Genomic DNA, 12,078 nt, shown 5'->3' on the forward strand with positions numbered 1-12,078 from the left:
TATTTGACAGAGACACAGTGAGAGAGGGAACACAAGCAGGGGAAGTGGGAGAGGGAGAAGCAGGCTTCCTGCCAAGCAGGGAGCACATTGCAGGACTCCATCCGGAAGCCCCTGGGATCATGATCCAAGCTCAAGGCAGATGCCTAACAGCTGAGGCACCCACTGATATGGTCCTCTCCGAGATGTTATCGGAGCAAAACCTGTATGAAATAAGGCAGTTGTCATGAAAAGAGGTGAGAGAAAAGCATTGCTGGCAAAGAGAACCGGAAGTGCAAAGGCCCAGGGGCTTTCTCTCCTCACAAAACAAAAGGCAGTGTCCAGGATTTTGCACATTTTCTTCCTCTCCTAATGAATAGCCAGTATAATTCTAAGAACACAGTTTTGGGCTTTCAGGTGGAAGGGCCTCCCCACTTCCCTGTGTCAAAAGTCAAATCCAACCCCACCAGCCTTCAGTGCTTCTCTGAAGTTACTTCTTCCCCCGCGCAGGAACCCTTAGCTTACCCACCAAGGATCGGCCTTGAGCTCCTCTAATAATTTGTATAAAGTTTTTAAAAAGATAGTGCTTGTCACTTTCTAAGGATGTGTGCGTGGGGCAGTGACTTTGTGTTGTTTTTGAGGTAAGGTTGAAGCAAACAGCTACAACTAAACACAGAACAAATATAGTGAATCCCGCCCTCACGATTCCACCCGGAGCTCTTCCCGCGGAGACTACATTTCCCAGAGTGCCCCGCGGGCCAGGGAGGCGCGTGAGACGGTGTCTTCTAGGACCCGGATTGAGGTAAAATGGCGGGCTCGTGGTGAGCGGCTGTCAGGTAACTGGTGCCCTCTCTTTCTCCGGTCAAGGAGTCTCTAGAAGCTAGGCAGGTCCAGAATCCTTACGGGGAGATGTCGATGTCTCCTACCTGTCGTCCCTGGCTGGGTAGAGCCCCTAGTTTCAACATTCTGGGTTCGTCCTGCAGAAGGGTTGGCGTATGGCCCTGCCCTTCCTGTGGGGCTCCCCTCGTGCCTGGGCTGATCGCTTGGGGACCTCTCCAATCCAGGTCTTTCGGTTCTGTCCCTGGGTGCTAGTCCCGACGCGCATGGTAGCGTGTTTCTCAAACCGCGGATGCTTTGAGGCTCTCCGCAGCTTTTGCTTCGGGGTTGAATTATGGGCCAAGGAATCTACTGTCTGAATTTCTATCCCTGGAGTAAGTAATCTGACCTTCCAGCTGCCGTGATTGAGGGGACCTAAGGTCCCCCCAGATATTTTGTTCCTTGGTTCGTGGTCAGAAGCTATGAGTTTGCGTTCCACCTATGCAACCTATAAAGCAGTAGTATGGTGGGCAGTAAATCGCTTGACCTCTCTGAGCCTCAGGTTCTCAGTATATAAAATGGAGATGCCTACTTCACAGACTTGTGAAAGAGCATATAATGTATAGGCAGCGAGGTTATAACCTGTAAAACCACGCTGTATGAACTCAGGGAAAGTAGTGCAAATGTACCGACGGTGCAAGGAATCGCGCTGCATAATTTAGTCTAATAAATAAGACTACGAGGCCTATGTCCCAATTCCATTTTATCACTGTTGGCGAGAAGGGAATGAAAAATCATCGAGGCGGATTAAAAACAAAGGATGTAGCAATGGTTATAAGTCATTTACTGACAAAAACCATGGAGGTTATGGTTGTTTTCCCCATTTTACCGTGAAGAAACAAAGGGTCGTTTAATTAATGACTTGCCCGAAGTTTCCCAGCTTATAAGTGACTGACTGTAAAGTTCTTGGAAGCAAATCATTTAAATTTTGTACTTCATTTTTTTCATGAATGAAATAAAGATACCTGTCATGATCAGTAGAGTAAAATGAAATGGTAGTGAAAGCACATTGCAAAGTTAAAAAACCTTATACATATATAAGAGGGTGAAATTTTACTTGGGACTTTAGTGTTTATATGTGTTCCTCTAAATCGGTGTTTAATAGGTAAAGGATAGACCTTGTTTAATATTTAATTTAATTAGAAACAATCCTACTTCAAGTGATGTAATAAGATCTTGTGTATGGTACCTGAGAGGCTATATACAGACACTTTAGCATTATGAAGGAGGGTGCTTAGTGTAGCATGTGTGAGTGACTGTTTCTAAGCAGAATTACACATTTCCTGAGTGCTCATTAAGTGGAAAGAACTACACTAGGTGCTGAGAAGTTTTCATTTCAGAAAAATAGTAATGGACATAGTTCCAGGGCTTTAGGTCTTTTATTTTGGTGTTGTTTTTTGTCATATATCACATGGAAATGGAAAGTTGTTTAGAACTTTTTCTTGTGACTGTAGTTCTAGCTAGCAATTCCTCTTGTTCTGGTAGCATTCAATATATTGTATCATTTTAACTTATCATAGGTAGTACTAATTTTTTTTTTATCTTTTATATAGGAATGAAAATAGAAATACCTTGAAGATTTTAAAATCGGTTTCTCTTCAAATCATCTTCTCTCATACCACCCGATAAGGATTTTGATTCATCATGGCGTTAGCAGCAGTAAAATGGGTGATATCAAACAGAACTCTCTGGAAACATTTATTTCCAATTCAAAGTGAGCTTTTTTTCAATGTTTGAAATTTTTCAAATATAGAAACCCATGTTCACTGTAGAAAATTTATAGTATTTATTTGTTAGGCCAAAAAAAAAAAAAAAAGAAGTGTTTAGTTATTGTATAAGCCTCTTAATGGGAGTGTTTGCAATGATGGGAAAGGGGAGAAAGTCTAAATGGCTCTCAAAAGGGGATGGATAAGTTTTTGGCACATCTTTGTATCAAACAGCTGTCATCAACATGAAAAGATCTCTAAATAGAAGGGGGGAAAGTGTGTCACAGAACAGTATTTATTGTATGATCCCATTTGTGCATTTAAAAGATGATCTACCAAGGCACCTGGGTGGCTCAGTGGGTTAAAGCCTGTGCTTTCGTCTCAGGTCATGATCTCAGGGTCCTGGGATCAAGCCCCTCATTGAGCCCTGCATCGGGCTCTCTGCTCTGCAGGGAGCCTGCTTCATCTTCTCTCTCTGCCTGCCTCTCTGCCTTGTTGTGATTTCTCTCTGTCAAATAAATAAAATATTAAAAAAAAAAAAAGACCTACCATATACGTGTGTGTGTGTGTGTGTGTGTGTGTGTGTGTGTGTATATATACACACACACAGATATATATATATACAGAGTAAAAGGTTTGGACCAAAAAGGTTTTCTGTATATACCACTAGTGGGATTTAGCTGAGGGCAAGTGAGGGATTGACAAAGAGGAACTTTCTGAATCACTTTACATTCATTATGTTTTCACATACCGCTTTTTTAGTAGTCCTTAATATTAGCAAGTAAAGGGCAAATTTACAATTCCATCTTACAAAAATCATTGCTAATATTTAGGATTTAAGTTTGTATTTTCTTTGTCCTTAGCCATTTAAAAATATGTATGTATGCTTATATTTAACAAAAAAATTTATATTTAATAGTATATAAAATATTTATAATTTATAGGGGGATCTGGGTGGCTCAGTTAGTTAGCAGAGTGTGCAACTCTCAGTCCCAGGGTCATGAGTTCAAGCCCTGTGTTGGGCATGGCACCTAGTTTTAAAAAAAAAAGAAAAAATTTTTTTAAAGATTTTATTTATTTATGACAGAGAGAGAGAAATATCACAAGTAGGCAGAGAGGCAGGCAGAGAGGGAGAGGGGGAAGCAAGCTCCCTGCCAAGCAGAGAGCCCGATAACGAGGCTGGATCCCAGGACCCTGAGATCATGACCTGAGCTGAAGGCAGAGGCTTAACCCACTGAGCTACCCAGGTGCCCCCCAAAAATAAATTTATAATTTATGTAATATATAATTTGTACTTTTCTGAAGAAATGTGCATGGTCTAATATTTTCTTCAAAGCCTAGGGATACATGTTTGATAGTCAAAACATTGACCCATATAAATAAATAGACTATTAAAATCTTATTTCCCAACCAGTATTGCTTTCACTCTCCCTTTCCTCTGTGAACTCTCTTCTTCCATATCTAAAGCAGATATGGTTAGAGTGTAATAATCGGTTTGCTTTTTCTTCAGTTGCACTAGCCAACTTTTTTTTACACATCTCTGGCTGACCTTAATCTCTTCCTTCATGTTTCCTATTTATTGCCATTTGTAATTGAATGTTTATTGAATTAGGGGTAAAGAGTTGAAAACTGAGGTAAAAGGTTTAAGTATAATTAATCAAGTGAATTAAGGAGGAAATTGTTATGAGACTAGATATAAACTAAAATCAGGGGGTCCTTGGGTGGCTCAGTTGGTTAAGCGTCTGACTTTATTTCTTTTTTTTTAAGATTTTATTTATTTGAGAGAGAAAGTGAGAGACAGAACACAAATGGAGGGGGAGGGGCAGAGGAAGAGGGAGAAGTAGACTACCCACCGAGTAGGGAACCCAGTAGCTGGCTCTGTGCGGGGCTGGTCTGGGATTGTGACCTGAGCCTAAGGCAGACACTTCACCTACTGAGCCACCCACGCACCCCTTTGGCTCAGGGTGTCAGGGTTGTGAGACGGAGCCCCACATTGGGCTCTGTGGAGTGTGGAGGCTCCTTACGATTCTCTTTCTCCCTCTCCCCTCCTTTCTCTCTCTTTCTCTCTCTCCCCATCGCTTAAAAAACAAAAATGAGAACAAAACAAAACAGTAGTCAGTTCTTGATCATTTAGGAGTATTTTTGTTGTTGAGAATTGGGAGAGAGACTTCCGCTTGTCCTCTGCTTGGCTCTGACTAGAACCCAACCTCACGGCTGATGATAAATCAGACCTAATCATTTTTTCCTAGTTCATGTAGCAATTAGCCATCACTGAGGTCAATCTGAAAACCAGTTAATCTGCCCCAGGATAAGTGAAAATTATCTATGTATACTTTACCGACTAGATTATAAATTTGTAATGTTTAATTTATTTTGGTTTCCTTAGTACCTCTCATACATGGTAGATGATAAATGTTTGTGAACTGATTGGAATGGACTGGTGTTATCAAAATATCTAGTTAACTACGAATTAATTTAGGCTACCCCAGAAAATTACTGCATTATTACTCAGTCATCCTAATATTCAGTGACTGCCTAACTTCTTGTATCCTGAAGCCCCTTATTCTCCACAAGTCCTATCATTACTATTATTGAAGGTAAAGTAGAATTACTGTTACTGATACCTCATATGAAAAGGAAGAACAGTAAGATTAGAGGCAAAGCAAAAGGGAGAAAGTTCAGTGAGCAGAAATAAAAAGGCCTCCCATATGCCAAAAGGAACATTTAAAACCTTCCAAAATATGCAATCAACAATGGGAATGTAGGGAATATTTTACATGTTTTTAAGCATACTAAGTCATTTGATCTTTACAACTTTGAATTTTGCAACATTGAATAATACTACATGGTAGGTGTTTTATGAAGATGAAGGAACTTAAATTCTCTGACCCCTCAGAAACTTACCCAAGGTTGTATATCTGGTAGATGAGAGCTGTGATCGAAACTTGGGTCTTCCCATCTTATTTAGTTGAATACACTTTGTGCTGTATATTCTTTCCTGTAATAACTTAAAATATTGAGTATTTGAAGGTTAAGTGGGACTGTCAGGTTTTTTTTTTTTTTTAAGATTTTATTTATTTATTTGACAGAGAGAGAGAAAGACAGTGAGAGAGGGAACACAAGCAGGGGAAGTGGAAGAGGGGAAGCGGAAGAAGGGAAGCAGAAGGCTTCCCGCTGAGCAGGGAGCCCCATGTGGTGCTCCATCCCAGAACCCTGGGATCATGACCTGAGCTGAAGGCAGATGCTTTACTGAGCCACCCAGGCACCCCAGGACTGTCAGTTTTTATAGATCTTATCAAAAAGCAGTTAAACATGTGTGTACATAAAAAGAATAGCCTGTAAGTTATGGAGAGCTGACTCATTGAAGTTCTTTTTGATAAATTGAGTTGACTAATGTTAACTTTGGCATTCTTTTTTAAAAAAGGTTTACTTATTTATTAGAGAGCAAGAGAGCATGCGCCCATGTGTGGGGAGGGGCAGAGGGAGAGGGAGAGAGAGAATCCCAAGCAGACTCCCCACTGAGCACATAGCCTGATGTTGGGCTCAATCTCAGGACCCTGAGATCATGACCTGAGCTGAAATCAAAAGTCAGACGCTTAACAGTCTGAGTCACCCAGGTGCCCCAATTCTAATTATATATTTAAAAACCCTGATATTTATCATATTTAGAGTTTTTCTCTTGATAAAGTGTCAGATGAATATCTCTAACTATGTACTAATTGTGAATGAGTTAGCGTTTTAGAGGCAGTTCAGCAGTTGCTTCTCTGTTAGTAACCACTGTAAGGGAGAGAGTCATGATCAAGGTGTGGTTCCTGGCCTTAAGGAATTTATCTACACTTGTAGGCGAAACAGATGTTTATGGAAAAAAGAAACAACTGAATATGACATAGAATGTTACGTATGTGATGAGGGTACAAACAGATATCTGTGTAAGTACAGGGTAGAAATTTAACAGTTTCTTACTGAACTGAAATACTGTTGTCTTGAGTTTTCTCTCCTACCTATTTTAAAAACACTTAATTCTATCTGTCCTGCCTCTGCCACCCAACCCAACCCTGTTTCTTTCAGTGAATGTATATCACCTAGCTGGTTTATATTCAGAGACTACAAACTTCTTTTAGTATTAATTCATACGTAATTGAGAAGATTCCCAACAGTGTGAAGAAAATAAGTGTAAATGATGTTTACGTCATCCTCTGACTTGTCATGCTGAATGCTTCTCTCTGTATTAGCACAGATCATTGAAAATCAAATCTTTTGAGAGATGAGGTTAAATTTCTAATTCTTTTTATTTTATTGTATTACATCAATAGAATTTTGGGATTGACATTTTGCTGTGCAATCTTTTATGATAAAAGTGAGTTTTGTTAAGGCACTTTTTATGCTTTGGAGTAAGAATTTATGTTTAGACCTTTATATGCAGTCCTGGGGAAGGGAGGAGTATACAAAGATGGAAAATGTATCTTATTTACACATCTTTGATAACATATAAATAACTGAAGCAGGAAAGAAAAAGACCACAAGGAAGGTATAGCAATGTGGTATGAGGCATAGGTTTTGGGACATAGGTGGTGGGAGTTGTGGGGAAGGAAAGGGAAAAAGGACTTCATAGAAGAGTAGCATTAGACTTTGAAGGATGAGTGGTGTTTGAACAAAATAGAGATTGCATTCCATACCGTGGAGCAAGAGGCTCAGTTGAGAGAAGTTGATCCTTGGCTTTAGCCGGCACATACAGTAGCTCACCCTTATCCACAGAGGTTACATTCCAGGACCCCCAGTGAACCCCTGACACTGTGGATAGTACTGAACCCTATATATACTATGTTTTTTCCTATACATGCATACCTGTGATAAACTTAAATTTACTGATTAGGCACAATAGAGATTAACAACCATAATTAATAACAATAAAGGACAATTCTCACAATGTACTGTAATAAAAATTATGTGAATGTGGTCTTTCTCAAAATACCTTATTGTCCTGTACTCACCCTTCTTGTGATAATGTGAGATAAAATGTCTATGTGATAAGATGAAGCAAGGTGAATGACGTAGCGTTGTGGTATAGTTTGGTTACTGCTGACCTGACACTGTGTCAGGAGGAGGCTCATCTGCTTCTGGACTGCGGTTGACCTTGGGTAACTGAGACTCTAGAAAGCAAAAACATGGATGGGGGAGGCCTCCTCTGTTCAGAACCATTTTTAACTGTCCTGAGCTACATTTACATTTTTTTCTTTGTATTTAAAGGAGCACTGTTTCTCTGAACATAGGAGAAACTTAAAGTAATTATGGCTCTTGAATTTGCAGGTATTCTTAAAAAGGAAAATATGCGGCAGGAGCTCTTCCTGCCCACGGGTCCTGTCCCCGTGCTTTAATAAACCACCATTTTGCACCAAAAAAAAAAAAAAAAGGAAAATATGCTTTGAAATGTGAGCATTTTGATTAAGAAAAGTTAAATTTGAACAGTTTATTTTGTATTTCGTCACTTACCATTCTCCCTTTGTGAACTATGCACCTGGTCTCACAAAAGCTTTTATTTATTTATTTATTTTTACAAGTTTTTAGAATACCTAAATAGTTCCTGTATTCCTCTGATCCTTAGCACTTGTAACTTCCTGGAAGGCACATTGTACTCACCCCTACCAACTCCTGCTTATCCCTCCATCCTTCAGAGCACCTTAGACATCATCTTTTTTTTTTTTTTTTAAGATTTTATTTATTTATTCGACAGAGAGAGAGAGATCACAAGTAGGCAGAGAGGCAGGCAGAGAGAGAGGGGGGGAAGCAGGCTCCCTGCTGATGTGGGGCTCGATCCCAGGACCCTGGGATCATGACCTGAGCCGAAGGTAGAGGCTTTAACCCGCTGAGCCACCCAGGCGCCCCACCTTAAACCTCATCTTCACTGGAAAGGTGTGCTTAAACCTGCACAGTCCTATTTTGTAACCTGTCTGTGTGCCCTCTCCCAGTGCCTACCCTTCCTAACAGGGCTTGTCATTTATTTTGGAATTGTTTGTTTACTTGTCTCTCACCAGATTTTCACCCTTTCTGAGAGCAGGGACTAGATCTTGTTGAATCCCTGGTCTCTATACAGCTCTGTTTCCTAGTAAACGCAGTAAATATTGGTTGAGTGAATATATGAGAACATATGCTCAGATTAACTAAATCCATTTTGCTGCTTGCGGTTTTTGCAGACGGAGCTTTATATTGTGTTTGTCATAAATCTACATATTCTCCTCTACCAGATGACTATAATTGGTATGTATTTAAATTCAATTGGAAAAATGACAGTCTGTTAGTTGTATCTGAAATGATTTAATTTTATTTCTTGTTTTTGGTATGTTCTGCTTTCTTTTCTGATTATTCTTTAATTTTGTATTTAAAAATCATTTCAATGGCCTTATTTACACAGTATCTGGGCTCATAAATGTTTTAAATAAAAATCATTACCATTGTGTTTTAGTGAATCCTTAATTTGTTGTTAAGACAGACATGCTGTTAGAAATGTTGTCTTTTATCCCAAAGCGTTCTTTAGCTTTTTAGAAAAGTTAATTAGTTTTTATAGTTTTTTCTCTTGGGGTTTCTATCTTTTAGCTTAAGCAGTTATTTATCTCATCTTTTGTTTGATGGTGAATAACCCTAAATTACAAATAATTTGATTCAGTCACAATTTATTTGATACTTATTCAATTCTAGTCACTATATTAAGAACTAGGCGTAATATATGAATAAGATGTTGTTTTCTTCTCTGTAATAGAGTCTGATGTACAGAAACTGCAGCATACTTTCTTAAGCTATGATGTTTTTATTTCAAATTTTAGTAAAAGTATATTTTCTTCCCTCTTGACACTAGTTTTAATTTGAATTTTAGGTGTATATTTAGTAAGTACTAAGATAGCAATGAAATTAGACCAGGTAATAGGTACCACTTTTTTAAACCTAAAAAGATTGAGTCTTAGAAGTGTTTTTTGTATCATGTGAAACTCCATTCTTCATCAGAAATCACTTGATACATTAAATGTTCATTATAGCTGTGTTATGCTGTTTGATCTTAAAATCATGGTGAAACAACCTAATACCGTGTCCTTTGTTCGCGAAAATATGCTGTAGTGATTGCAGATCTAGTGCAAATCTGGCTAGTATTGAAAACCTAGAAACTTAAATTTATAGACATCTAGAGAACATTGTTATAAGGTTAATGAAAACTGAAAGTTGTGCTCCTTAGAATGCACATGGATTTAAGTATAATTGTAATTGCTAGGATCTTTGAAATACAGTCTTAGTCAGTTGGTACCTGAATGAGATCCAGCCAGAGTATTCCTTGAAAAAATATTTAGAGGAGTATTGCCCAAAATGTGACTTTCTGAGGGATATTAATGGAGGGAAGGGATAGTGTTCAGTAATTCTCAAATTTATTTGACTGAAGAACTCTTACTACGGGAGGCTGCTTACAGCTGTACTGTTCCGCCAAAGGCACTTGGAGAAGGCACTTGATCTAGAAAAAGGGTTCAGCTGCAGTCTTTATGATTGGAAGATTATGCACTTTGCTGATGTTTAATTCTAATAATTCAACAAAATAATATACTTCTTACAGCTTTTTGAAAGTAGTCTTTATTTTTTAAGATTTTATTTATTAGAGAGAGCATGAGCAGGGTGGGAGGCAGAGGGAGAGGGAGAAGCAGCCTCCCAGCTGAGCAGGGAGCACAAGGTGGGGCTCAGTCCCAGGACCTCAAGATCAGGACATGAGTTGAAGGCAGACGCTTAACCAACTTAAGCCACGGAGGTGCCATGAGGGTAGTTTTTAGATAAGGAAAAAAGGTCTAATAATACTGATGAGTAAACATGAAGATCCCTTCCAAAGATCTGGGTAGTCTAAAAACAAATAGGTAAAATAGTGGCTTAAGCATTAACGGTTTGTTGTGGTAGTTAAGCTGACGTATTTTGTGGGATGGTCTGAGTTGTCCCCTATGATAGGGGTACCAGGTCTGCCAGTCCAGTGCCATAGCATATGTTCTTCAGGGACTTATGATTAATTAATTTTATCTCTAAGAAAATCATTCTGCCTTGAATACAATATAACTCTGTTTCTAAAACATTCTTTTTTTTTAGCAAAGTAGAGCTTGCTTTGACATCTGATGGCAGGACAATAGTGTGCTACCACCCTTCTGTGGACATTCCATATGAACATACACAAGTATGTATAAGAAAATCTCTTGTAATTTATAATTTGCTGTTAGAAATATTCACATTTTCTTAACCGTATCCAAAGAGAATGGAATTGTTTGTTTTCCTTTATTTGGATTAGATCTTTTTTGTTTTGTTTTTATTTTACTATTTCAGTTTTTCTCCTATCTTTTTCGTCTTCTTTCTTTAAATAAAGACTTTTTCGGTACACAGAGTGAACCATTTAAACACAGTTATGGCATCAGTTTTTTGGTCTAAAATCTGATAGATGATTTTTGACTAGTACAGATATACAAAACATACTGTCCCATACTACCTTATATTTTAAACTAATAAATCATGAAAAACTTGTATTTTGGCATGCTGTTTTATACCTTTTATATTGTATTGGTTCTGATAATCCTTTCAGTGTTTGGTGAATTTCTTTTTTTTTTTTTTTTCCCCAGTTTTTTCCAACATGGGCATATATTTTAAGGACTAGTTTAATTTTTTCCATATTTCTTCAGAAGCCAAGCATGAGATAGAGGAAGTTTTGGTTTTGTTTTCAGTACAATTTATTTTAGCTTGACCCAAGTCTTTTTCTTATTTTATATTTGAAATGCTTCCTTCTATGTTTTTAAGGCATAGTTTACTATTTTTGGTAATGTTTGATTTGCTCTTTGAGGAGAAAATAATTAGATAATTCAAATCATCGCATGATGCATCTAGCGGTAGCTATTTTTAAAAATCATCATTAGGGCCAGAATAGTGGTAGATTTGAGAAAAGAGCTTAATTTTATTTTGCTAGTTTTTATTCCCTTTTTAACTTCATCATTTTGTCTGCCTACTTTGTATTCTAGCCACATATCATAGGCAATAATTCAGTACCTCTTTTGTTTCATTTCTTGGGGCAGTGTGTAGAAAATAAGCATAAATCACTGACTTTTGGCTTGTAAATACTCCAGCTCGTGCTATATTGTGTCCTCCTCCATTGTTATTTTGTATTATATTTCTGGTTACATGGTTTATCTCTCTTTTAGTGGTTATACCAAGGCCATAATAACAAAGTCATTTCTTAGCTTCCAGACTTTCATCCATGTATAGTTTTTTACATTCCTGAATCTGACACTCTTCCTATCCTTCCTTCCTGTCTAAACTTTCTACTTTACTTTTAGCACTCCCTATCATCATTAAAATCTCTCATCACATTAACTTCCAGAATTTTGCCTTCATCTCTGTCTCTGACAGAAACCTTATTGGACCCTGGGGCCATTACTTCCCCAGCAGGTTTTTAAGTAGTTGATGTTTCTTCCCTATTCCCTTTTACTACTAGACCTAGAGGGGAAGTAGGGATCCCTCT

The 12,078-nt window shown here is 38.2% G+C and overlaps 1 protein-coding gene across 1 annotated transcript in view; it reads left to right on the forward strand.

Moving 5' to 3' along the window:
* The first annotated feature begins 749 nt into the window (after positions 1 to 749).
* Positions 750 to 12,078, forward strand: part of MRPL42 (mitochondrial ribosomal protein L42) — a 32,644-nt gene continuing 21,315 nt past the window's right edge. Inside the window, exons 1-4 of the mRNA XM_047742607.1 lie at positions 750 to 812; positions 2,406 to 2,566; positions 8,750 to 8,813; positions 10,665 to 10,749. Coding sequence (XP_047598563.1) covers positions 2,497 to 2,566; positions 8,750 to 8,813; positions 10,665 to 10,749 — 219 coding nt within the window. The 5' untranslated portion in view covers positions 750 to 812; positions 2,406 to 2,496. The remainder of the gene's footprint in view (positions 813 to 2,405; positions 2,567 to 8,749; positions 8,814 to 10,664; positions 10,750 to 12,078) is intronic.

This window comes from Lutra lutra, chromosome 8, assembly GCF_902655055.1.
Source record: "Lutra lutra chromosome 8, mLutLut1.2, whole genome shotgun sequence".
Taxonomy (NCBI): Eukaryota; Metazoa; Chordata; class Mammalia; order Carnivora; family Mustelidae; genus Lutra; species Lutra lutra.